Source organism: Chiloscyllium plagiosum, unplaced genomic scaffold (genome assembly GCF_037043375.1).
Source record: "Chiloscyllium plagiosum isolate Xiang-an unplaced genomic scaffold, Cpla_swu_hap1 HiC_scaffold_9, whole genome shotgun sequence".
Lineage (NCBI taxonomy): Eukaryota > Metazoa > Chordata > Chondrichthyes > Orectolobiformes > Hemiscylliidae > Chiloscyllium > Chiloscyllium plagiosum.
In genome coordinates this window covers 9,279,034-9,307,025 of record NW_028270147.1, presented here as the reverse complement: position 1 = coordinate 9,307,025, position 27,992 = coordinate 9,279,034, and the positions used below count along the sequence as shown (strand labels likewise).

The 27,992-nt window shown below is 45.2% G+C and overlaps 1 protein-coding gene across 17 annotated transcripts in view; it reads left to right on the top strand.

The window, feature by feature from the left end:
• adgrl2a (adhesion G protein-coupled receptor L2a) overlaps positions 1–27,992 on the top strand; it is a 1,095,933-nt gene that overhangs the window by 814,073 nt on the left and 253,868 nt on the right. For all 17 annotated transcript variants that reach the window (XM_087990388.1, XM_087990387.1, XM_087990393.1 and 14 more), the window contains one exon: positions 19,716–19,929. In XM_087990388.1, coding sequence (XP_087846514.1) covers positions 19,716–19,929 — 214 coding nt within the window. The remainder of the gene's footprint in view (positions 1–19,715; positions 19,930–27,992) is intronic.

The window sequence follows — 27,992 nt, the reverse complement described above, 5'->3', positions numbered from 1 at the left end:
AGCTCTCGTTATGAAATTTCCTCTTAGCTTTTGTTTCAAATGGGAGACCAGTTATTTATGAGTTGTGTCTTCTAGTTCTAGTCTCAATTAACCTTTCCATGTCCTTTGTTTCAAGTAACCTCAGGATCTTATATGGTTCATCGAGATCACCCGTCCTCAAGAGCCATAAGTCATTGAATTGTACGGTGCAGAAACTGACTCTTCAGTCCAACCCATCCGTGCTGACTAGATATTCTAAATTAATCTAGTCCCATTTACCAGCATTTGGCCCATACCCCTCTAAACCCTTCCTATTCATGTACTCATGCAGATGTCTTTTAAATGTTGTAATTGTACCAGCCTCCGCCACTTCCTCTGGCAGCTCATTGCATACACACATCATCCTCAGCATAAAAAAGTTGCCACTTAGGTTCCTTTTAAATCTTTCCCATCTCACCTTGAACCAGTACCCTCTAGTTTGGACTCCCCTGTCCTGGTGAAAAGACCTTGGCTATTCACCCTATCCATGATTTTATAATCCTCTATCAAGTTCCCCCCATAGCCTCCGGCGCTCCAGCGAAAACAGGGAAAACAGTACAAGCCTCTTCAGCCTCTCCCTGTAGCTCAAGCCCTCTGACACTAGCAACCTCCTTGTAAATCTTCTCTGATCCCTTTCACATCTTTCCTCGAGCTGGGAGACCAGCCAATCCCTCAGGTGAACCTTCTCTGTTTTGCCTCTGAGGCAGCTGTGTGCTTTGTGTGAAAGGGAAAGCAAAGCTGTCCTAGTATTCCAGAAAAAAGCCAGAAGTTGTTCTGGAGCTCAGCTGGCAGCACTGATGGAAAGGGAAACAAAGTTAAAGTTTTGGACCCTGTGACCCTTCTTCAAAACACATTTTTTTTAATTGTTCATTCGTGAGATGTAGGCCAGCATTTATCGCCTGTCTCTGATTGATTGCCCCATGAGAAGGTGTTGGTGAGCTGTCTTTTTGAAACGCTGCAGTCCATGTGCATTTTGAGGAGGTCTTGACCATTTTTGCCCCAGTGACCTTTCACCTTTTGCATCAAACCCATCTCCTGTCTGGAATGCTCATTTGTTTTTTTTTCTCATCGTGTGATGCCTGCCTTTGTTTTGAGGTTCGGAACGAAATCAAAGATTGTTCCTGGCGCAGTCGTCAGAGGAGCAAAGAGAGGGGAGATAGAAAGAGTTGCTGTGAAGGAGATTTGAACATTTTTCTCCTCCTGATTAGTGTTAGTGCCAGAAACAAGACATGTTGTGTCAGAGGTCATGGAGTGTGAGCACAGCAGTGTGGGCCAGTCCCACTCCATGTCTGTAAACAATCTTCCTTTCTATTCCTGGGGGTCACCAGGAACAAGAAATCAATGTGCAATTTTATTTCTTTTAAAGAAAAGAACGACAGTGAGTGTAGGCAGGGGGTAGTCATTCTTTTAAAGAAATGGAAAAATAAATTATTATCAGAGTTTCAGAGTTTGACGGATTTCTGCAGCTTTTCCCATTGATTGCATATGAGAGAACCAAAGGACTGCAGGAGGGTGTCCCCCCGTATCTGCTTATTCACACCCAGATTGCTGTCTCTTTTGTCGTGACTGACAACCACTCCAGAGAGCAGGAGGTGACTGACAGTGCCCGAATGTAGGTGTGCAATAAGTTGAAGCCACGGTTGGCAATAGCATCACATGGGGATTTAATTGTCTTTGAGTGACTTTGATCATCCATCCTGTAGAATGATACCAGAACTGAACAATCATTGCTTTCAGAAAAGATTGAGCAGACCAATCCCTTTTCTCTAGAGTAGACAAGGCTGAGGGACGATCCCACAGCCTTCACTAAGCCAGATGTGAAGAAGTCACTTTGGGATCGAGGGAGACCAGAATTTAGTCACAGTAATTTTTTTTTGATCATTCATTGGAAGTGCCAGAGGAAGTGGTGGAGGCTGGTACAACAACAGCATTTAAAAGGCATCTGCATTGTTATATGAATAGGAGGGGTTTAGAGGGATATGGGTTGAGAGTGTGTTGCTGGAAAAGCAGGTCAGGCAGCATCTGGGGAGCAGGAAAATCAACATTTTGGGCCGGAGGTCTTCTCATCAGGAATCAAGAACCTGGGGGGGGGGAGAGTGAGAGAGGGACTCACTGAGATCTTTGTAGAGAGAGGAGGAGAACTTCTTCAAGGTAGGCATCCTTGGAAGAGGCTTCTCAGTGAGGTTGAAATTAATTAGGAGAAAGTGAGGACTGCAGATGCTGGAGATCAGAGTTGAGAGTGTGTTGCTGGAAAAGCACAATAGGTCAGGCAGCATCCAAGGAGCAGGAAGGTCAACGTTTTGGGCCAGAGCCCTTCAACAGGAATCCGGCATGAAACGTCGATTTTCCTGCTCCTCAGATGCTGCCTGACCGGCTGTGCTTTTCCAGCAACACCCTCTCAACTCTGATCTCCAACATCTGCAGACCTCACTGTCTGCAGATATGGGCCAAATGCTGGCAAAAGGGATGAGATTAGGTTAGGATATCTGGTCGGCATGGACGAGTTAGACCAACGGGTCTGTTTCCGCGCTGTACGTCTCTATGACTCTATGAGTGGGTGTCACTGGCTGGACACAGCATCCACATATAGGGAAAGGGTAAGGGGGCTGGGTGTTGGTGGGGTACACTTCAGAGGGTCAGGACCTGGGTTTGAGATCTCATGTCAACACCAGTGAACGTTGGGTGGGGGTGGGAGTGCTGTTGGAAAAAGTCCTTGGGATAGGTGCATATGAGTGATATCTTCAACATAACAGGCAGACTGAGGATCTTATATTCTGGCAACTGGTTCAGAGGGTGGGAATGGCTAGGATTAGCAAGGCACCTGGCATAATGTATCTGCTATTTACTCCATGATAAACATGCCCATCTGGAGGCATCTGGGACAGGGGGCTTGTGCTGGTGATATCATGTTACAACTTCCACTCCTGCGAAAAAATAGTGAATCATTTTCTCCCGTGCTCTGTTAAGAATGTGTCAGATAAATGGACCTTTCTGAATGAGCACCACATTTCTTTCTAGGAGGAACTATCTGCAGATACTGGAATCTGTAATGAAAGCAAAAACTGCTGGAAATCACAATGGGTTAGGTAGCAACCATGGAGAGAGAGCAAGCTAATAATTAGATTAGATTAAATTCCCCACAGTGCGGGAACAGGCCCTTCGGCCCAACCAGTCCACACTGACCCTCTGAAGGATAACCCACCCAGACCCATTTCCCTTTGACTAATGCACCTAACACTATGGGCAATTTAGCATGGCCGGTTCATCTGGCCTGCACATATTTGGATTGTGGAAGGAAACCCACAGAGAATGTGGGTCACCCAAGGCTGGAATCGAACCTGGGACCCTGGTGCTGGGGGGGGTAGCAGTGCTAACCACTGAGCCACCGTGCCGCCCCAAAGATTTAAACTTGGGTGGGGTAACACTGAAGGATTACTAACCCAGCGCCTTAAGTGTCCAGCCACAACTAATGTCTCGAGTCTGATTGACTCTTCACTCGGGCTCTGATGAAGAGTTATCTAGACTCGAAACCTTAACTTGCTCTCTCTCCATAGATGTTGTCTGAGCCGCTGTGATCTCCAGCGGTTTTTGTTTTGCTTTCAGTACAGTTTCTTGTAATGATGTCACAATTGACTCTGTCTTTCTGTCCAGAAATTCCTAGCGAAATGTTTCCAGTCACCTTGTCTTGTTTCATCTTGCGGAGTGTTCCAGAAGGTTTAACATAACCTACTCCATGCCAATCACTCGGCTGAACCTCACAGTTTTACATCTTTCCCCGCTTCCAGTCTTCAATATTATTCCGGCGAGAAAGTGGAAGTGCTGAAAATGTGCGCACACCTCATTTCTTTTCCTAATTCCTGGAAACTTCGGGACAATCAAAGGGAAATAAACTATGCCGCCAACCTGACTCGCCGATGTATGAGCTATTATTTTGTTTTTCCAACGCTCCCGAGGGTTTATTAAGTCCGCACAAGGGATGTAAATATAAATGACTGAAACTCCGTCTGTGAGCAAATAACTGGGGCAGACAACAATCAAGTAAATATACTTGGTGCAGGAAGGCCGGAGAACAATGGGAAAACCGGAGGCAAGTCTACATTCTGTTGGCTGGCTCCTGTCCTTTGCATTGTGTGTGGACTTTGGTGCACACATTAGGCAAACCATACACAATGCATATGGGCTTTTAGATCAGGAATTGTAAAGGAATTGCATTCGCCTTTATTACTGAGTTGCACATCCCATCATCATCCTGGAGGCCAGTACATTTTCAGACATCTTTCTTCAGAGGCCGAGAACCACACGAAATAGTTAACTCGTCTTCCCGTGCCAATCTTTGGCAGTATATGTATTCACTGAGCTCGCTTTTTGCATTGATTTTTTTTTTGTAGCTGTTGTTTAACTCTGCCGACCTCCCACCAGTTCCTTTCTCCAATTTTCAGAGCCCTGCTGCTGGGTCTGATTTTCGTTTCCAGGCAAAGCTGTTTCTGTTTAGCTTTTTTTTTCCCCCTTTCTTGAAGTAAGCCGAAGGATCTCGGGAACATGTCAAAGAGCTGTTAATGCAACATTGCTCACTGACACACTGAAATTTTATTCTTCTTGCTGTGTGTGGGCCTTTTAGCTGTGGTTTCGTCAGAAGCATATTCTATTGATCAGAGAAAGAGAGACACACATGATTCTATCGCTTCTAACAGCTATTGATGTGGCTATTTTTATTTGGCAGCACAGATCCTAGTCCCTACTCTCCCTCCCATGCAGATGTCTCTACCTCTCCCATAACCATTCGCCAAGCTTTCCATTTCGCCTTCGCAGTGAGTGCTGTTCAGCCACAGGGGGCTTCACAGTCCTGTCTTTTTCTTTCTTCCAATGGGGTGAGGAAGTACATTTGGGAGTCTGATTTAGTTGGTACCAAAGGTTGGGATTGTGTGACATTTGGGACCCAAACCTGGAACCTTCTGCTCCATGAGGAAGAACTAATTGGCATTTATTCAGGGACCTTGGCGATTTGCATCCAGTGAGAAAGCAGGAAGACAGATTTGCATTTAAATAGTGCTTCTTGCAATTGTTCAGCATATTCTATTGATCAGAGAAAGAAAGGCACATACGATTGTCTAGCACGATTCTACACGTGGTGTATGTTTGAAGTGTAGCTCACTGTTGTACTGTCGCAAACACAGCAACTCTTTTGTTCACAGCTGGCACCAACAAACTGCAACAGCATGATAATTACCAGATAGGCTGCTTTTTGATGATGTAAGGATAAACATGGGCCAGAACACCAGAGAGGAGGAATTTCTTCAGAATGGCAATTTCATATTCCACCTGAGCATGCAGGTGAAGCTAACATCTCCAGGGTCTTATTTTCCTGTTAGAGAGAGGATTTAACCTGAAGGTCATGATGCTTCAGGCAGGAGGCGAGACTTCCAATGTCACCTCAGGAATTGAATCCGCACTGTTGGCTTCACTAACCAACCATCCAGCTAACTGAGCTAACTCATAGAACCACTTCTGTGAGGAAAGAGGTCCTCCAAGTCTGCACTGACCTTCCAAATATCAGCTCACCTTGATCCAAACCCCCTCCTTTTCCCATAACCTCACATTTCCCATGGCTAGCCCACCTAGCACATCCCTATGGATAATTTGGCAAGGCCAATCCAACTAGCCTATACATCTTTGGATTGTGGGAGGAAACCTATGCAGACTTGGGGAGAACGTGCAAACTCCACACAGACAGTCGCCCAGAGGTGGGATTGGCGCTGTAAGGTAGCAGTGTTAACCACTGAGCCACCAGGCCACTCTGATGGGAGCTTGGTCTCTCCAGCCCCCCCAGCATAAGACCATAAGACATAGAAGCAGAAATGCAACCATTCAGCCCAACGGGTCTGCTCTGCCGTTCAATCATGGCTGATAAGTTTAGCAGCCCCGTTCTCCCCCGTTCTCCCATAATCCTTAAACCTTTGATACTCAAGACCCAATCTATCTCCGTCTTAAATATACTCAGTGAGCTGCCCTCCACAGCCTACTGTTGCAGTGAATTCCATAGATTCACCGCTCTCTGGCTGAAGAGGTTTCTCCTTATCTGTGTTCTAAAAAGTATTCCCTCTATTCTGAATATAGCACACCTTTTATACTGGAGTCGAGGATCAGACAGGACTTTCACACTTGAACTAATAATGTGCATCCATCCCGGATGTCAGTCAGATAAATGTCAAGCATCATTGATTTTGGTTGAGGGATGAATTTGGATCGATCGGTTTTCGAATGTGAAGGGAGTGGGAATATAGAGTTGAGACCGTGGTCAGATCAGCCACGATTGTTGGAATGGTGTGACAGGCTAGAGGGCCTGAATGGCCAACATCTGCACCAAATTCCTCCACCAGCATGGGCCAAGCCAGAGACTCCATCAAGAAGGTGTCCATCCATGTGTTTGCAGAAGTTGTTTCGGGTGAATGAGTCGGTCCATGGCAGTTTGTTGGGATTCTTGTCAATACCTCACTGCCCCAGCTTCAAATCATCAGCTGCTTTGCCAGCGCATTTTTCCCACTCAGAATTCCAACAGTGGGAATTGATTGAACATTTTTAATTGACACTAAAAGTAATTAGTGATGTGTTGATTTTTCATAGGAGCTCGCTGGTACAAGCAGATTACAAGTAATCTGCAGAGGCTCGATCTGTGTACTCTGAGCCTGTTGGAATTCCATTATCTTGTCATCACTTGGTCTTTTAGTCTGGCTGTTTCCTCCTGTCTCCCTTACGCCAAAAGTGTATCACCACCTTGCAGAGGTACAGTGCTGTAGTTGCTGTTGGGTCATTTAAGGACCTGATCCAAGCAAGTCGATAAAAGCCTGAAGGAAGAATATCGCCAAAAAAAATCAGTGCAAAAATTCAGGGATAGGGAGAAAGAGCGAAGGCTTTTCTAGATTGCATTTTGACAACGCTAGCATAGCCTCAATGGGCCACATGTGTGAACTCCCATGTGATGTGGCCAGAGGGCTATTCAGTTGCAGATGTATCATGGGAAAAGAGAGAGGCCATTCAGCCCCTCGGGCCTGTTCCACCATTCAATGAGATCATGGCTGATCTGTGACCATGTACACCCAACTCCGCACAGCTGCCTTTGGCTCTTATCCCTTCACAACTTTGCTGAATTTATCTATCCGCAGCTTTAAAATTAACAACTGATCCAGCATTCTCTGCCATTTGTGGAAGAGAGTTCCAAGCCATTCTTACCCTTTGTATGCAGAGGTGCTTCCTAACATCTCTCCTGAGTGCTCTGGCCTTAATTCTCAGACTACATTTGTTAGTTCTAGAATCCTCAACCAGTGGAAATAGTTTATCTACTCTGACTTTACACAGCAATGGTAATGGGGAGGCAATGGCCTAGTGGTGTTAGCACTGGATTGTTAATGCAGGGATCCTGATAATGTTCTGGCGACCTGGGTTCAGATCCTACCATGGAGTTTGAATTCAGTTTCAGTCTAGAATTAAGAGTCTCATTATTGGAAAGCCCTATCTGGTTCATTCATGCAAATTAGGGAAGGAAATTGCCATCTTTACCTGCTCTGGTCTACATGTGACTTCAGTCCCACAACAATGTGATTGATTCTTAGTTGTCCTCTGGGCAAGAGATCCTGGCCTACCCAGCAGCAACAAATGGATGAGTAATCTCAAAGGCTTTGCTCAGATCACCCCTTAACTTTCTGAATTATTTATAGAACAGGCCTAATTTATATAATCAGAGCTCATCCAAGCCAAAGTCATATCCTATCTTTGCCCAGCTTTTAATGATGTGCGTACAGCTTGGGTTGTTGGATAGGATTTTGGCAGAGATGGTGATTTTTGAATCTGGAATTTTACAATCTGTGGGACACAGCTAATAACTCAACCTTCAGGGGAGTTCAGTACTTCAGGTTAAAAGCTGTTTGGCTTAATCAAGGTACTGCCAAAGATGAGGCTCATTCAGTACAGTTCCGGTATGTAACCCTGCAAGATGCTGTTGGCACACTTAACTAACAAGTTATAACATTTACGTGGAAGTTTAATGTATCCTAAAATTCAATTTGACATTCAATTAACAAAATAATTGGTTGGTGGAGCCCTAAAGCCTTGTTTACATTGTGGCTGTAAATTATAAAACAAATTTGTAAATGTTTTTCCAAAAAGGAAGCAGGTAAATTACTCCCAGGCCTCTACAAGTGCCTGTTTGCAATTCTGTACTAAAGGAGTTGAGATGTTTGTGGTGGAGAGATCAAACAGAGTCTCCTCGAGATTATGATTACGGCTCCCTCCTGTCACCTGGGGCCTGAGGAGGACCAATCAGAAGGAGGTTAATAGCTGGAAAAGTAATAGCAACATCGGAAAACTTAACCCCTTTGAGCGTGTTCTGGGATATTCCCTAATAGCTGAGATGTGACCTAACACTATATATATTCTTTTGCTCCAATATCCCTGAATGCCTTTCATGATAAGACTCTTATCAGTCTCATTTTCAAATTGTTTGAGCATCAATTGCAGTTTATGGAAGAGAGTTCCTGGTTATTTCCACTCTCTGTGTGAAAGTGTGATTCCCAATTTCATTCCTGAAAGTTTTTGGCTCTAATATTTTGATGCTATCCCTTTGTCCTAGACACAAGATCTATTGGAATTAGTTTTTTTTGCACCCTACTCCCTCTGTTTCCCATAAGCATTCCAAGTTCCCGTAAAGAATTGTGTGGATTGGCTGAAAAAAAAGACATATTTTATCAACACTTCTTGGCTTACTCTCATCAGTTGGCAAGAAAAATGGAAAGAATGTGGATGTGGTAAATCAGAAACAAAAACAGAAATCGCTGGAAAAGCTCAGCAGGTCTGATAGCATCTGTGGAGAGAAATCAGAGTTAACGTTTTGGGTCGAGTGACCCTTCCTCAGAACTGTTCTAATTTGATTCAGAGAGGGAACAACATTTTGGACTGCAGAAGCAAGTGCTTGTTGGCTCACAAGTTGTCTCTGATGAGGGGAGATATTGCCATGGGGAATATACAAGTTCGATAATGAGTGACAATTACCCAATACCCCTCCCCCAAGTCCCTCCTCCCTACCTTTTATCTTAGCCTGCTTGGCACACCCTCCTCATTCCTGAAGAAGGGCTTATGCCCGAAACGTCGATTCTCCTGTTCCTTTGATGCTGCCTGACCTGCTGCACATGTGTTGCTTTTCCAGCAACACATTTTTAAGCAGTGACAATTAACTGCCAAGTATTCTTTAAGTTTGATCCAGGCAGGTTGACTCTAATTGGTCAAGGCATTCCCCCAAGAAATAATCCACAGAGTGGCTGTCATCACTGAAATAGGCAATTAAATAGTATTAGTTTAATTTCTCCTTGTAAATTAACCCTTGAAGTCTAGCTATCATTCTTGGAAATCTGTGCTCCTTCAAAGACCAATGTATCCTTCCTTAACATGTGCTGTCTTGACTTCTCACAGTCTTCCAGGTTAACAATCACACAACACCAGGCTATAGTCCAACAGGTTTATTTGGAAGCACGAGGTTTTGGAGCGCTGCTCCTTCATCAGGTGGTTGTGGAGTATCAGGTGATGAAGGAGCAGCGCTCCGAAAGCTAGTGCTTCCAAATAAACCTGTTGGGACTTTAATCTGGTGTTGTGTGATTTTTAACTTTGTACACCCCAGTCCAACACCGGCACCTCCACAGCACAGTATTCAAGAGTTTTATACACCTGACGTAGGAGTTCAATTCTCTTTATTCCTTTTGACAGGAAGGCCAGAATTCAATTAACATTTCTGTTTACCTTTCCCTTGTGCATGTTGATGACACTTTAACAATTTATGTTCACAGACCTGTAAGTCTGTTTGGAACTCCACTGTTTCTAGCTATTTATCACTGAGCAAGTACGCTGTCCTCTCCCTTTTTTATCTAGAGGCTGAATGCTCTCATATTTGCCTACATTGAAGCCATTTACCATAGTCTTCAATAATTATCAACATCTCTTTGTGAGCTGAAACTTCCACGAGGTGAAACAACATGAGGAGAAACAGCAAGGGGAGGCTTCCTACAATACCTTCTGCCTTTGTGTCACCCAATTTGGAAAGGTAGCTGTATAACCCATTGTCTCGTCTGCGCCATTATGTCTGTGAATGAGGATGGACAAGGAGAACAGAGAGGCCATTCCTCGCCAGACTAGTTCTTCCACAAGTACCACACATGTAGTCACTTTGTGGTATTTGTGTGTTGTTCCTTCTAGTATTGGTGCTGGTTGCCAGATGGTTGTAGCCACTGGTCATGGCACATGCCAGCCTGCAGGAAGTGTGGCCATTTTCATCTTTCGTCAGCCAGTTGCTCCCAGGGACGATAAAGCACCTTCACTTCATGTTTACATGCATTCTCAAAGCAGAGGTTTGTGTGTGCCACTGGTTATGTTTTGTTATGCTGGTTTTGCTGTTAAACAGTGTCTTTAATGGAGATATCAAGGCTAGACAGTGTGGATACAGCTTCCCTGCTTGGGAAGGTGGTCTAGAAGCAGGAGATACAGTCTCAGCATGTGAGGCAAGCCACTTAGAATGGAGATGAGAAAGACTTTCTTCCTTCAGTGTCTGTTGAATCTTTGGACTGAGGGCTGTGGAAGCTCAGTCATTGTTCAAGAGGTAGATGTTTTTAGATACCAGTAGACCAAGGGATATGAGGATAAAACAGGACAGTGCTGCTGAGCCAGATGATCAATTGTGATGTGGCAAGCCCAAGGGGATGGGTGCATCATGGCTCGGAGCATCCTTTATTACCCAAAATGCAGTTGAGTTAATCACATTGTTATGGGTCTGGAGTCATGTGTGGGTCAGACCAGAGAAGGATGGCAGATTTCCTTCCCTGAAACTGAATTTCTGTGTAGCACAGTGGCTCGGTGGTTAGCACTGTTGCCTCCCAGTGCCTGGGACCCAGGTTCGATTTCCTCCTTTGGGTGACTGTACGGAGTTTGTATGTTGGCCCAGTCTGTGTTGGGTTTCTCTCTGGTACTCTGCGTTCCTCCCCCAGTCCAAAGATGTGCCATGCCAAGTTGCCTACAGTGTCCAGGGATGTGCAGGCTAGCTGGGTTAACCAGAGTTCAAAACCTCATATGCAGACTTAGTGAACTGACTGGTCTCTTTCTGCACTCTGGGGATTCTGTGATTCTGACAGACAATAGTGGATCAGATGGGTTTTTTAAACAATAATTGACAATGGTCACTATTAAGCCATTTTAAAAAAAAATCAGAGTTTTATTGAATCAGATTTTGTCAGTTGCCAAGCTGGGATTTGAACACTTATGCCCAGAACATTCGCCTTAGGATCTGCATGACTAGTCCAGCAACATTGTCACTCCATCACTCCCCCTTCAGATACTCCTTTCTCCTTTCTTCCTGAACATGTTCCAAGCACTTTACATGAGGGGAAACAGCATCAAATTAGCCTGATATTTGGAAGAACGGTCCATAGCTTTATCAAAGAAGCTGCCGACGCTCATCAAAGACTGAAACTTTCCAGTGTAGGAAATTGTGTGGTCATGTCCGTCTCTGTTGGATGCAGTGAATCAGCACGTCTGCCTGCTTTCAATCTGCTTTCAATTTCCCACCAACGCTGTCTCAGTGAAGTGAAGTGAGAACTGAAATTAGGTCGAATGTGAAATCCAAGCCTTTAGGAGGGGTTGAACCTGATCCCAGCCAAAACCACCGCCTGCTGAATTTGGGAGATCTTTCTGGAAACTGATTCAATATTTGTTATGTAATGAACCCAGATATATCTACTTCAATATCTCTCTAATATCTCTCAAATACACACTGTATCTCTCTAATATATTTCTAATACACACTGTATCTCTCTGATATCTTTCTAAAACACATAGTATCTTTCTAATATCTCTCGAATGCGCACTGTATCGCTCTAATATCTCTCTAATACACACTATCTTGCTAATATCGCTCTAATACACCCTGTGTCTCTTTAATATCTCTCTAATAGATATTTTATCTCTGTACTATCTCTCTAATACACTCTATATCTCTCTAATTTATCACTCGTGTACTTTATATTTCTCTGATATCTCTCCAGGATACTTATTATTTTTCTAATACACTCTGTATCTCTCTAACATTTCTCTAACACAATCTATTCCTCTAATATCTCTCTCGTACACTTTGTATTTCTCTAACACACTGTATCAAAGAACAAAGTGAAGTGCAGCACAGGAACAGGCCCTTCGGCCCTCCAAGCTTGTGCTGATCAACATGCCCTAACTAAACTAAAGAATGAACCTCTGCCCTTATTCAGTCCATATCCCTCTGTTCCCTCCCTATTCTGTAACCATCCAGATGCCTCTTAAATGTCTCCAACCTGCCTGCTTCCACCACCTCTTCTGGCAATGCGTTCCACTCTCTGTGTGAAAAACTTCCCTCGCACATCTCCCTTAAACGTTCCCCCTCTCACCTTGAACCTGTGCCCTCTTGTCATTGAAACTTCAACCCTGGGAAAAAGCCTCTGACATCCACTCTATCTCTGCCTCATAATTGTGTAGACCTCTATCAGGTCTCCTCTCAGTCACCATCTTCCCAGTGAAAACAATCCTCGTCTTTTTAACCTTTCCTAATAGTCAATGCCCTTGAGACCAGGCAACATTCTGATGAGACTACTCTGCACTCTCTCTCCAAAGCTTCCACCTCCTTCTGGTACTGTGGTGACCAAAACTGCATACAAAACTCCAAATGAGGCCCGACAAGGATTTTATACAGCTAATATATCTCGCCAATATCTCTCTAATACACACTTTATCTCTCCTAATGAGGTTTATTCCCGAGACCCAAGTGGTGTTTTGGAAACCCACATTCAAATTCTGCCATGGCATATGGTGGAATTTGAATCCAATAAAACCTGGAATTAAGAATCTAATGATGACTATGAAACCAATGTCAGTTGTCATGAAAACCCGTCTTATTTGCTCATGCTCTTTCGAGACATGGGTTCAAATCCCTCCATTTAAATTTGAATTCAATAATAATCATGGATGATGTCCATGAATCCATTGTTGATGGCCAGGAAAACCCATCTGCTTCACTAATAACCTTTTGGGAAGGAAACTGCCATCCTTGCCTGGTCTAGCCTTTCATGTGACTCCAGATCCACAGCAATGTGGTTGACTCTTAGCTATCCTCTGGGCAATTAGGGAGGGGCAATAAATGCTAGTCTCGTCAGTGACACCCACATCCTATGAAAGAATCCAAAAAACTTAAAGACCTCACCCCAACACAGCACCATTCTCAATCCAGGTTACAACAGTTGCGTTGGCACATTTGGGGCTGCAGTGATCTAGTGGAATTATCACTGGGCTGTCTCTCTCGTAGACTCTGTATTTCCCTTCATGGGGATTAATCCTGAGATCCAGGTAATGATCCGGGGACATGGGTTTGAATATCTCCATGGCAGAATTTGAATTCAATAACAATCTGGAATTAAAAGTCTGATGATGACCATGAATCCATTGTCGATTGTCAGAAAAATCTCACTGATGTCAGAAAAAAAGGTTCACTGATGCCCTTTAGAGAAGGAAACTGCCATCTTTACCTGGTCTGGCCTACATTTGACTCCAGACCCGCAGCAATATGGTTACCTCAGTGCCTGCTGGGATGAGTAATACATGCTGAGCTAACCAGTGATGCCCTCATCCCATGAATGAATAAAAAGAAGCTGTGATCAAGGCTGAAATTCTGCTAAATCTCGCTTGTGAGTTTCCTCATGATCTTCTCCGCTGTCACATCCATCAGTAATGTCACTGGATTGGTAATCTGGAGGCCAAGGTCTTAAGATCTGATGAGAGAGGTTCAGACGGGGCAGCTGGAGCTTACACTCAGTTGACCAATCTAGAATTGCGAGCTAGTTTCAGTGTGGGTGACTAGGAATCCCTCCTGCTCTTACCATGGTTGTTTGCTAAAAGGATTTGTAGAAACACAGAAAATAAGAGCTGGAAGAGGCCATTCAGCCCTTTGGGCCTGCTCTGCCATTCATCATGGTCATGGCTGATCGTCCAACTCATAGCCTAATCCTGCTTTCTCCCCATACCCTTTGATCCCATTCTCCCCAAGTACTATATCTAGCTGCCTCTTGAATACAGTCAATGTTTTGGCATCAACTCCTTCCTGTGGTAATGAATTCCATAGGCTCACCACAGGTGAAAAAAATGTCCCCTCATCTCCATGCTAAATAATCCACCCTGAATCCTCAGACTGTGACCCTGGTTCTGGACACACCCACCATCAGTAACATCTACCCTGTATCTACCCTGTCTAGTCCTGTGAGATCCCCTCTCATTCACTTGAACTCCAGTGAAAACAATCCTAACCAAGTCAAACCCTCCCCATCCGTCAGTCCCACTATCCCTGGGAACAGCCTGGGAAATCTTCACTGCACTCCCTCGAGAGCAAGGGCATCCTTCCTCAGAAAAGGAGACCAAATCCGCACACAATATTCTAGGTTTGGCCTACAATAACACATCCCTGCTCCTGTACTCGAAGACTCTCGGAGGTTTCTTCTCAAACTGTTAGGCCACATTCACCTTCCCTGGCCTTGGAGTGGGACTCAAACCTGAAGCTTCTGGCACAGAGGCAGGGACACTACCAACTGCCCCACAAGATCTGTGGTGACAATTTTACACAAATCAGCTTCTCAAAGATCCGGTCCCAGGTGCAGGTAACTGAAGCCGACATGTGACATAATTTTAAGATGATTGGTGCCAAACCAGCTCAGTTTGAGGCACAGTGTGTGAGGATAGGGCATGTTCACAATGCTTTGTTCAGTGGACACAACAGACCATAATCATGTCAGGGGTCTCATTGCAAATGAGTTCAGTCCTCAGTTCAAGTTGAAGTCCCTAGAAATTGAGGTGTGATTGTGTTTGACAGCGGTCTACAGCCCATCGAGTCTGTGCCAGTCAAAAACATCTAACTATTCTAACCCGTTTTCCAGCACTTAGCCCATTGCCTTGTATGCCTTAGCATCACAAGTGCACATCTAAATGATGTGAGGGTTTCTGTCTCTACCATTCTTCTAGGCCATTGGAATAACTTGACAGAGGACGGTATCCCATCACCAAGTCACCCTTTAGTTAAATGTGCAGAGTCCTTGGCACTGATCCAACTCCCTCAGAGTCAGCTCTCAGGGTGAACAGAATGTCTGACACTCCTGTTTATATCTGTCAGCCAGGGCTCCTTAATTGGACCAGATTAACAGCCCCAAAATGGGAATTCATATTCTGAGGTCCATTTGGCTGACCTTATTATACTCACGACAGCAACAGTGAGTTCCCGAGTCCCTCGTGAGTAGAAAACATTTTTTCTCACATCTCTAAACCTCCTACCCCTTACCTTAAATCAATGCCCCTTGGTCATTGATCCCTGTGTCAAGGGGAAAAGTTTCTTTCCTGGTAAATACTTCGATGCTTCAATACCTCTGGTTGCAGTTGGAAAAAAGTGTCAAATACATGTAAAACATCACAGTAAGACCAGCAGGTAAAGAACCTTCACACAAAGGGACCATGTGCTGACATTGGAAGAGTTGAGTTTCAAAGGCTCAACTACCGAACAGAATGTTGAATTTAAACATGTTTAATGATCATCAGAATGAACAAGAGGCCTGTAATTAATGAGGAATTTGCTGCTATGTAGAGGCATTACTGAATGCTGGGGTTGGACATTTGGCTCTTTGAGCTTACTCTTACTATTTGTTAAAATCATGGCTAATTTCCCCCCTTAACATCACCTTCCTGCACTATCACCATATTCTTAAATGAAGGGAAATCACAGCTAGAGTAGGCCACTTAACTCCATTGCACCTGCTCCACTGTTTACTAAGATAGTGGCTGATCTGATTGTGACTGTGAATCCATTTTCCAGTCTCTCTCCCTCTCTCACTCTCTCTCTCTCTCTGTCTCTCTCTCTCTCTCTCACTCTCTTTCATTATCTGTCTGTGTCTCCTCTATGGGGTTAAAGTCCCCATAAAAGCAAACCCCATACCCCTCTAGCCCTCTTCTCTCTCTCTCTCTCTCTCTCTCTCCCTCTCTGTCTCTATTTCCTCTATCTCAGCATTCAAAAATCTGTTTAACTCAACCTATTTGAGTACAAGAATTTCTCTCCTTCTCACTCCGAAAAGGCTGACCCCTTGTCCTGAGGCTGTGACTGCGGGCTTCAGTCACAGGGTCCACACCCTCTCAATGCTAACTATTATGAACCTTAACAATGTTATCTGCCAATTTGATCATCTTAATGCTGCCAAGTCCCTTCAGAAACTTGTACATTTTAAAGAGATTGACTCTATTCTAAACACTAGAGAAAAGAGACACACTTCACTCAAACTTGCACTAGAGGCCAATCTCCTCATAGCAGGGACCAGCCTCATTACCCTTCACTGTGCCTTCCACAGAGCACAGACATCCTTCCTTAAATATGGACACCAGAGTGATCTACAGTATTCCATCAAAGCCCTGCACAATCTATACCCCATCCATACTCCTTGCTGCCTCGGAAAGGCAGCCAACATCATCAAAGACCCCCTCCCGACCCCAATACAATCTCTTCCAACTACTTCCACCGGGCAGAAGGTACAAAAACTTAAACACATGGCCCCACAGATTCAAGTGCAGCTTCTTCCCTGCTGTTATTAGACTTCTGAATGGACCTCTCAAATTCTAAATTTTATGTTGATCTCGCTCCTTATGCACTTTCTCTGAAGCCATAGCGTTGTTCTGCTCTGGTACCTGAATGCAATTTGTATGGTGCGACCTGCCCGTACTACACACAAGACAAAACCTTTCACTGTACCAAGGTTCATATAACAATAATAAATCAAATCGAATCAATCATAGACAAGAGAGGAGGAATGAGCTGATTCTGGTGTGAGACCTTTGCCTGACGGATCTGTATTGCAGGTTTCGGGATTACTTGTAGCTTGTCAGGGTGGCCAAGGGTCTAAGGCGCCAGACTCAAGGAATGTCAGTCCTTGCCATGTGTCAAGGCTTGTGAATTCTGTGGGTGACGCAGTGGTTAGCACTGCTGCCTCACAGCGCCAGAGACCCCGGTTTAATTCCCGCCTCAGGCATCTGTCTATGTGGAGTTTGTACATTCTCCCCGTGTCTGTGTGGGTTTGCTCCGGTTTCCTCCCACAGTCCAAAGATGTGCAGGTTAGGTGAATTGGCCATGCTAAATTGCCCGTAGTGTTAGGTGAAGGGGTAAATGTAGGGGAATGGGTCTGGGTGGGTTGCTCTTCGGAGGTTCGGTGTGGTCTTGTTGGGCCATAGGGCCTGCTTCCACACTGTAAGTAATCTAACATACTTGCTATTTCTTTCTTCCAGCCTCTGGTGGCTCAGTGGTTAGCACGGCTGCCTCACAGCACCAGGATCCCAGGTTCGATTTCAGCCTTGGGCAACTGTCTGTGTGGAGTTTGCACGTTCTCCCTGTGTCTGCGTGGGTTTCCTCCGGGTGCTCCAGTTTCCTCCCACAGTCCAAAGATGTGGAGGTTAGGTGAATTGGCCATGCTAAATTGCCCATGGTGTTAGGTGCATTAGTCAGAGGGGAATGGGTCTGGGTGAGTTAATCTTCAGAGGGTCGGTGTGGACTGGTTGGGCCGAAGGGTCTGTTTCCACACTGTAGGGAATCTAATCTAAATCTAAATCTTAAGCGAAAGTGAGTTATGTTCCTGTGAGCTCCAGAGGAGATTGAGGTAATAAAAAGCATTGAAACCTGTATCATGTGCTGTGTTCTAGGACTAACCTAAAACCGTGTTCTGCTGGTCATTTCTGTGGAGAGCTTCCAATCCTGTTCTCAACACGCTCCTTTCCACTGGTGCTCTGATGGCTTTCGTAATCGTCAATAGAGATGCTGTCTTTGTAATCACAACTCTGTGTGTGCAAACGTATTGCAATAATCTTCAAAATGTTATGCATGTTTAAAAGGCAGCCATGATTAAAGGAACCCCCTAGGTCTCTCACAGCAAACTCCTACAAACCATAAGACTCTAAGTCGCCACCCCTCCACAACCTCTCCCTCCCCTTGACCTCTCGTCTCTCGCCACTTCAACATCTAGAGAAGCAAGGAGAGGCATTGCTGCCTCAGGAAGTGATTTACTAAGTACCTTACAGAGTTAAATTGAAACAAAGAACTGCATACACTGGAGATCTGAAGCCAACAACATCAGAAACTTTCATCAGTTCGTTCATGGAAAGGGCATATAAGAGGCAGCTGATTGGATTATGACCAGTTTTTATAATGTGGCCAAAAATTTGTCTTCTCCCTTTGATCACACATGCCCAAGGCATTTGGGAATGGAGTGCAGCACTGACTGATTTTCATTTCACTGTTGGCATCGTTGGCAAGGCTAGCATTTGTGGCCCATCCCTAATTGCTTGCGTGAAGGGAATGGTGAACTACAGTCTGACACTAATCCCTGTAGACCGTCCTCACCATAGATCCCAAGAGCAAGAAATATCAGTGGATCCACCCTCGGGCTCCTAAGCCATACATACATTTGTCATCATGGTCACATTCTGCTTTTCATTCCATTTTCCCATCTGTCTCCTGCATCTCGGCTTATCAAATGCTTTCTTTTACCATAAAGACTTTTTAATGTATATGTATTTATTTACCCCTATCATTAATGATGGATTCTATGTGGTTGCTCAAGCCTTAACATTTTTGGATGATGCGGCACGGTGGCACAGTGGTTAGCACTGCAGCCTCACAGCGCCTGAGACCCGGGTTCAATTCCCACCTCAGGCGACTGACTGTGTGGAGTTCGCACATTCTCCCCGTGTCTGCGTGGGTTTCCTCCGGGTGCTCCGGTTTCCTCCCACAGTCCAAAGATGTGCAGGTCAGGTGAATTGGCCATGCTAAATTGCCCATAGTGTTAGGTAAGGGGTACATGTAGGGGTCTGGGTGGGTTGCGCTTCGGCGGGTCGGTGTGGACTTATTGGGCTGAAGGGCCTGTTTCCACACTGTAATGTAATGTAAAAATGTAATGTAAATGCGTTGACCTTATTTCCAAAGATTACATTAACAGAACCTACGTCATATCATCCCCAATCTTAGTTCCATCTCTCTTTACCTCTTTAGATCATTCTCCCTCCCACTGTCTCCCACCCAAGCCCCCACCTCTTCCTCTCCTATGATCCTGCCCCACTAGCTACCTGATGAAGGAGCAGTGCTCCAAAAAGCTCGCACTTGCAAATAAACCTGTTGGATTGTAACGTGGTGTTGTGTGATTTTTAACTTTGTCTACCCCAGTCCAACACCGGCTCCTCCACATCATCTCTGGAAGATGCTAGGTTTAAAAACTAGGTGGGAGCAACCCCTTTCCAAGGTCACCATCAAGTGACTATTCTTCATTTGCAAGTTTACACGACATTGCTTCCAATTTGCAGTTGAATTCATGTATTTTGTTAGGAGGGTAGAACAGCATTGAGGTGCTGAATGGCCTACTCCAGGTATGGCTATGTCAGCAGACAGAAGCTGGGGCCCTTGATTGACTTGTTGCTCCACCACACTTCCCGTCTCTGGAAAATCAGGGATTTTGAGATTAATTGCAGCAACGCTCCCACCATTGGCTCTGATGGGGCTAAGATCGCTGCGGCTGGGGTTCATTCAAAGTTGCTGCAAAATCTCACTAGAAAGGACTAAAACCGTTTGTGTTTTGCAGGCTTCAGCCGAGCTGCCTTGCCATTCGGGCTGGTGAGGAGGGAACTCTCCTGCGAGGGCTACGCCATCGACTTGCGCTGTCCAGGGAGTGACGTCATTGTGATCGAGAGTGCCAACTACGGCCGGACAGACAACAGGATCTGCGACGCTGACTTCTTCCAGATGGAGAATGTGCAATGCTACCTCCCAGATGCCTTCAAGATCATGACGCAGAGGTACAGTGGGGTCATTTATCATCAAACATTATCAACCAACTGCCAAGGGTGAATGAGTAGGCCGTGCTCTGAGGTCATAAGGTCATTGGTTTGTAGAAACATAGAAAACAGGAGCAGGGGGAGGCCATTCAGCCCTCTGAGCCTGCTGTGTAATTTAATACAGTCTTACCTGATCATCCAACTTATCTGCCATACCTTTTAGTCCTTTTAGCCCCAAAAGCTATATCTACCTGCTTTTTGAAAAGAATTCAGTGTTTTAGTCTCAACTGCTTTCTGTAGTAGTGAATTGCACAGGCTCACCAATCCCTGGGTGAAGAAATTTCATAGAATCCCTACCCTATGGAAACAGGCCATTCAGCCCAACACATCCCACAATGACCCTCCGAACAGCATCCCACCCAGACTCATCTCCCTATCCTGTCCCTGTAACCCTACATTTCCCATGACTGATCCACCTAACCTTGACATCCCTGGACATTGTGGGCAATTTAGCATGGCTAATCCATCCTAACCTGCACATCTTTGGACTGTGGGAAGAAACCAGAGCACACTTGGAGGTAACTTACGCAGACATGGGAAGAACTTGCAAACTCCACGCAGACAGCCGCCCAAGGCTGGAATTGAACCTGGGTCACTAGCGCTGTGAGAGAGCAGTGCTAACCACTGAGCTACATATCGCCCTCATCTCAGTCCTCAGTGGTCTCCTGTATCCTTACACTGTGGTCTCTGGTTCTGGACTCCCCATTCATTGGGAACATCCTTCCTGCGCTTCCCTGGTCTAGTCCTGTTTGGAATTTTATTGGTTTCTATGAGATCCTCCCTAATTCCTTCTGTTGAAGAAGACAGGAAGACCGGTCACTCCTTTTTGATTTGTTTGTCCACTGTAGTCCCCTTCCTCGAAGTGGGGACTTTGAGATCAACTGTAGCAACACCCCTGCCCTCTGACCTGTCGGCTCCGAGGCACGGTCCAGAGGGATAGATGCAAAATCCTGGGCAGATACCTGGGGAGTGCTGCACTGTTGGAGGAGCTGCCTGTTGGTTGAAACAAATGGTTGTGACTCTGTGGAATTCCCTGCCCAGTTGAGGCTACCTCGCTGAATGTTTTTAAGGCAAAGGTAAATTTTTGAACAGTAAAGGAATTAAGGGTTATGGTGAGAGGGCAGGTAAGTGGAGCTGAGGCCATGAAAAATCAGCCATGATCTTATTGAATGGCGGAGCAGGCTCGAAAGGCCAGATGGCCTACTCCTGCTCCTGTTTCTTATGTAGCATTTACCAATGCATTTCTTGTTAAATGTGATGGATGCTGCGACCCTAGTTGAAAGAAAAGTCAGGGCGTTTCTCCTCGATATCTCGGCGAACATTTATTCCACAATCAAGTGTGGCTGAAGTAGATCTATGTGTCATTATCCCAGCCTTATTTATGGTGCTTGCTGGGTACAAAATGGCTGCCGCAATTCCCTGGCCCTGAACAGTGACTACACTTGATTGATCATAAAACACGCTGAGGTGCCCTGAGGTCATGTGAGATGCTTTATATGTATTCAAAAGCGTCCTCGTGTTCAGGTCCAACAGGATTGTGAGTTTGATGAAGTAAATGAGCTATTGATTTTTCCTAAATGAAGTCAGACAGTCTTTGGAAAGCGTAAAAATGGGATGATCATCAACTGGAGCTTTTAATTGTTGAGAGTTTTTCTCTGCCTGGAGGTAAACAATGATTGTCCTGCATATCGAACATTGGAAAGTGACAAGTGTTTGGGTGATTTTCCCCCCCTTTTCATCTCTCTGGGTCTCTCTGTGATGGCTGTGACACTTTGCTGTGATACTGGAATAGTGTCCTCACACTTGTCTCCTCAGTTCATGGTGAGTGGTTGCAGTGATCTAGGCCTGCAATCGCCTGGTGGGCCCGATTGGCTAGACCGTGCAGCATGGGCCAGGGAGCAACAGCAGGAAACTGCCTTTATGTAGCACCCTGCATTTTGCGAAGAGCTGTGAGGTGCCTTAAAGGAAGCCAGTTCAAATATCATCCAACACCATATGACAAGAGTGAGCACTTGGTGAAAGGTGCAGGTTTTTGAGGAGCAGCTCAAGGGAGAAAAGTGGGGCTGCAGCATTTCTGGGGAGGGAGCGTGGGGCTCAGGCACCTGATGGGACTCCCAAAAATGGAGGGAAGGTGCAACAGGAACTGAAGCTCCCGCTACCCATAAACTTCAACCCAAACACATGGAACTCAAGTCCAGTATAGGCCGTCAAGTGTCTTGGGCATAGAGTGTGATGATGCTGCTACTTTGACACAGTTATGCTGTCCTTGGTATTTTATTTCAGAGAGGTTGTAAAAACAGTGATTCGGGAAGGTCCAGGTTTGAAGGGTTTTCAGGCCAGTTTGATTATAGCTAATAGATACTACCTCAGGCAAAAGGCCTTCACCTTTTTTTTTAAATAACACTTGTACAATGACAGGGGAGAGGCCAGTTCTCCCAGCTCAGCCCCCCTCTGGTTTGATTTGTGCCAAAGGGGTGTCTATGGGGATTGTTGCAAGTATTTGGAGCAGCATCATTACGTTGGCATAATCTGTTGGGTTTTCAAAGAGCTTAAAGTTATTCTGTATTCTGTTCTGTTTTGTTTGTGTTTCATTCAGTAATCTTGCAAATAAATTCATTTTTGTTTAAAACAAAGTAGTTTGGACCAGTGGCATCTCTCCCGGAATATCCGTGTTACATCTGCTTAGAACAACTGGCAAAGTTAGTTTCTACTTTCTTGAAGTGTCTTGAGGGAGTCTGACCTGGTCCATAACGAGAGCAAGGAATGAACCAGAAAGATTCTAGGTCACTCCTGCCTCAATGAATGGCTCTATTTGCCAGCTGACGCAGTGGTGAAGAGATTGGTCAATTGGTCTGTTACTTGCATGGATGCATGGAGGTGTGCTGCAGAGCAACGTTTTAGCCATCTACCCTTTCGGCATTTTGACTTTCATTGGGGAGATCCCTGGTTGCTCTATTTTTCCCCCGTGAAGATGAATTTAACTATGACTCTTCATCTGATTCCCAGTTGTATCCCTCCCATTTTTAATCGCATTCCTCCCCTGCGGAGAGAGAGGAAAAAACCTTTCTGCTCATTAAGGGGGTAATTATGCAGGATTTATCAGCAGAAAAAGTGCACGTTAATGGACGCAGACAATTAACAGAAAACCGACTAATTCAATAAAACAAACATTAGGGTTAAATGCATTTGAGCCACTTGTGTAATCAAAACACAGTGTTGTTGCACTCCTGGGAAATTGAAAGCAATTTGATTAGAAAAATGTGACAGTTCTGAGTGATTTTCACTTCAGGCCTCTTAATTTGGATGGAAAGATTATTTTAAAAAAAAGGACTACCAAAACTCTTCCTGATTCAAATTTATACGCCGCTCACTGATGCCAGCACAGCACTGAGTTTATAGAGTCAGCTGGAGTTTGGCCAGCACTCTCCTGCAATACATCAATGTCTGTCAAACAACAGAATCTGTTTCATCTTTTTAGGTTTTGGCACAAAGCACTTTTTATTGCAGTTAACGTTAAGGAATTAATTTGGGATACGTGTCTGAATGCAGCTTGGCGCCAGTCTTGGAGAATCCCACGGCTGACATGCTCAATCCCAGTTTTTCAAGTACAAAGCCACACGTGGTAGAGCTTGGCACTGCTTTAACTCTTCCCTCTCCTCACCCTTACCCCCTGAACACCCTTTCTCATCTCCGCCATCCCCAGGGTTTCGTCCTCACTCAGAGGGTGGTGTGAAACTGGAACTCAACGCCTGTAAGGGTGGGAGAGGCAGAAATCCTCAGAACATTGACAAAGTATTTGGATGTGCAATTGTGATACTAAAGCTTGCAAGGTGACGAGGCAAGTGGTTGGAAAATGGGATTAGAATAGGTAAGTGCACGCAAACACCTCATCTTCTGCCTCTGGAGTTTACAACCATCCACGGTGGCACAGTGGTTAGCACTGCTGCCTCACAGCGCCAGAGACCCAGGTTCAATTCCCACCTGGAATTGTGTGGAATTTGCACATTTTCCCCGTGTCTGCGTGAGCCCCCTCTGGGTGCTCCGGTTTCCTCCCACAGTCTAAAAATGTGCAGGTTAGGTGAATTGGCCATGCTAAATTGCCCGTAGTGTTAGGTGAAGGGGTAAATGTAGGGGAATGGGTCTGGGTGGTTGCGCGTCAGTGTGGACTTGTTGGGCTGAAGGGCCTGTTTCCACACAGTAAGTAATATAATGAGCCTTAACATAGAATTCACCAGCTTCCAAATCTCCGCAATCCCCCCCCCCCCCCATTTCATCCCAGGCCAAGCTCTCTCTCTCCCCATCCCACCCCCTTAACCTGACCCTACCTGTCCATCTTCCTTCCCACCTATCTACTCCAACCTTCCCACTGATGAGTCACGGCCACCTCCTACCTGCATCCAGCTATCGTCTTCCCCCTAACCCCACCCACTTTCCCTACTTAGTTCACAACCACCTCCCCCTCCCATAGTCCTGATGAAAGGTTCCGACCTGAAACATTGACTCCCCTGCTCCTTCACCTGCTATGCTTTATCCCACTCCGACTTTACCAACTCCTGCATCCGTAGTTCTCACTATCTGCAAGTTTGACTGGCACAGACCTGATGGGCCAAAGGGCCTTCTTCTGTGCTATCAGTGTCCATGATGGTATGATTGCCTGTGGACCAGGCCAGAGGCAAATCCTGCCCCTAGTTTCTTTTCAACTTGTGCTGGGACCCCCTTTCATATGGCTGGAATGTTTGAGTGTTGCTGTGGTCACTCCATGCGACGTGAAGACTAGTGATTAAATATAACCTCCTCCCACAAATGGGACCACCCTTCTGGACCACTCGCCACCCCCATCTCTTACTAGGCTTTCCCACACAAGCGATCTGAACAGCTTCTTCGTCTATTATTGTTTGTGTTTGGGATTTGGTTCTCACTGGCATGTTAATATGTTTATTGTCCATTCCTGATCGCCCTGGATTACATGGCGGTGGGACTGCAAATGGTGCAGGGACACCGACAGTGCTGTTAGGGAGTGAGTTCCAGGATTTGGATCCAGAGACTCTCTAGGAACAGCAATATATTTCCAAGTCGGGATGGTGAGGGGCTTGGAGGGGAACTTGCAGAGGGTGGGGTTCCCATGTATCTGCTGCCCTTGTCCTTCTAGGTGGAAGTGGTCATGGGTTTGGAAGGTGCTGCCTGAGGGTCTTTGGTGAATCTCCACAGTGCATCTTGTAGATAGTAGTGTGTCAGTGGTGGGAGTGGATGGTAAAGGTGTTGCCTGTCAAGTGTGCTGTTTTATTCAGGATGGTTTTGAGCTTCTTGTGTGGAGTTGCACTCATCCAGGCATCTGGGGAGTACTCCATCACATTGTTTTGCCTTATAGATGGTGGACAGGCTTTAAGCTCAAATTAAATTCCCACCCAAAACAAAAATAATCCTCGGGAAGTTGCTATGTGAGGAGCACTTGCGTCTTTACAAAACACTTGACATTCTGGTTCCCGAGAACTCACTGAGATGATGGCATTGTGGTACCATCACTGGGTTAGTCATCCAGTGGTCCCAGCTGGTGCTGTGGGGACAGTGGGTTGAAATCTCACCATAGAAGGATAGTAGAGTTTGAATTCCGTGAATAGAACGAGGAACTGAAAGCTAATCGCAGTAACAATGACTGTGATGCTATTGTTACAAAAGCAAAATATTGCAGATGTTGGAAATCTGAAACAAGCAAAGAAGCTATTCAATTGAGAATCAGAAATTTTTAAAATAAACTCAGCAGGCCTGGCAGCATCTGCGGAGAGAAAGCAGAGTTAATGTTTCCATTGACCCTTTTTCAGAATTCTCTGCAGCTTGGAAAGGTATGCATGTTGAAGATAGGAGGATGAGGGGGGAGAAGTAAACAACAGAGAGAGATGGAACACAGAGAAGCCATTGTTGATTGTCATAAAGATGCATCTGCTTCAAATTCAGTTTCATTAATATCTAAAAGTGAAAGTTGGTCACATCAACAGTTTTTAAAAATTTATTCATTTTATGGGTGTGGGTATTGCTGGCAGGGCCCAGCATTTATTACTCGTCCCTAGTTGCCCCTTGAGAAAGTGGGGGCGAGCTGACTTCTTGAACCGCTGCAGTCCATGTGCTGTATGTAGACCGACAATGCCATCAGGGATGAGATTCCAGGATTCAGTTATCTGAATCGCCGATGTCCTTTAGGGAAGGAGACGGCCATCCTTACATGGTGACTCTTAACTGCCCTCTGCAATAGCCCAGAGAGCCACTCAGTTCAAGAGCACTTAGCGAAGGGAACAAATATTGGTCTTATTGGCGACACCAAATTAAAAACAAATGTGTGCCAGGACTGTGTTACTATCCCATCTGGAAGTGGCGTTCACATCGTGTCACGGTCTTCGTACAAGATGCACATCTGGGAAACCACACGTGAGGAGCAGGCCCTTTCAAAATCAAAAAGAAAATTTCCTTCCCCATCTATCCCTGGGACACTGAGGTCAAGGTGGTCTGTGTTGAAAGAGCTATCCCAGCTTTTAATCAAAGCTGATCACTGCGGAGGGGCAGTGCAGTCATGAACATTTGTGTGTTTGCCCAAGGTCTGTCATTTCTACAGCAACACAGCTAGCAGGGGGAGCTTAATATATTTTTAATGCATGTGTTTCTGGTTAGTGGCTAGGCTTTTGAGGCCAGCACTAAGCTGAAACATATTCTGAGATTAAGATGAGAGTAAAAGGTTTAAAGAGAATAGTTATGAGAATATTTTGAGCAGTGGGGTTTTCAAATGTTGCTGCATTGGGACACCCTGCACTTGTGGGCAAACCTCAGGAGGACTCCCTCTAAGTGCTACCACATTCATCAGGACTACTTCAAGAATCAACACTGTTTGTACTTGCATTTGATTTTATTATTGTCATGCGCTGAGATACAGTGAAAGGTATTGTTTTGTGCGCTATCCAGAGAAAGCATACCTTACATTAGTACATCAGGGTAATGGAACAGAATACAGAATATAGTGTTAAAGCTACAGAAAAGGTGCAGAGAGAGATCAGCTTTAATATATGAGAGGTTAGTTCATAAGTCTGGTACCAGCGGGGAAGAAGCTGTTCTTGAATCTGTTAGTACATGTTTTTAAACTTCTGTATCTTCTGCCCGAGAGAAGAGAGTATAACCGGAGTGGAGGGGTCTTTGATGATGTTGGCTGCTTTCCTGAGGCAGTGGAAAATGAAGACAGAGTCAATGGATGGAAGGCTGGTTTACGTGATGGACTGGGCTGCGTTCACAATTCTCTGTCATCTCTTGTGGTTTTGGCCAGAGCAGTTGTCATGCCAAGCTGTGATCTATCTATCAAATAGAATACTTTCTGTGGTGCATCCATAAAAGTTGGTAGAGTCATTGTGGACATGTCAAATTTCCTCAAACCTCTGAAGAAGTGTAAGCATTGATGTGCTTTCTTGACTGTAGCATTGACGAGGATGGACCAGGACAGATTATTGGTGATAATTACTTTGAGGAACTTGAAGCTCTCGCCTACCTCCACCTCAGCACCATCAATACAGACGTGGGTATGTCCTTCACATCTCGTTTTGAATCTCTCCTACAAGTATTGTAGAAGGGTAGCAGCTGTACCAATGTACACTATTCCCAGACTGAGGGACTGAAGCATTCTCAGCTTGACAATTTCCTCAGATTTAACGTTAGACTGTGATACCATCTTCCCCCTCAAGTGGATGTAAAGGGTCCCACAGCCACTCTTTTTGAAGAGGAACAGGGAGATCTGCCGAATAATGTTTTGCCCTCTGCCACCATCATTGAAATCAGATTATCATGGTCACGCTCACATTGCTGTCCGTGGGAGCTTGCTGTGCGCAAATTGAACAGCATCCCAAGGTAGATGTTGTCATTTAAACTCTGTTCATAAAGCTAGTTGCTGATCATGGCAACCATCACTGCTGGTTGTATACCCCATCTGGTTCTCATCGAGTCACTCTGTTCAGGGGCAATTAAGGATGGGCCATAAAGTGTTGGCCTCGCCA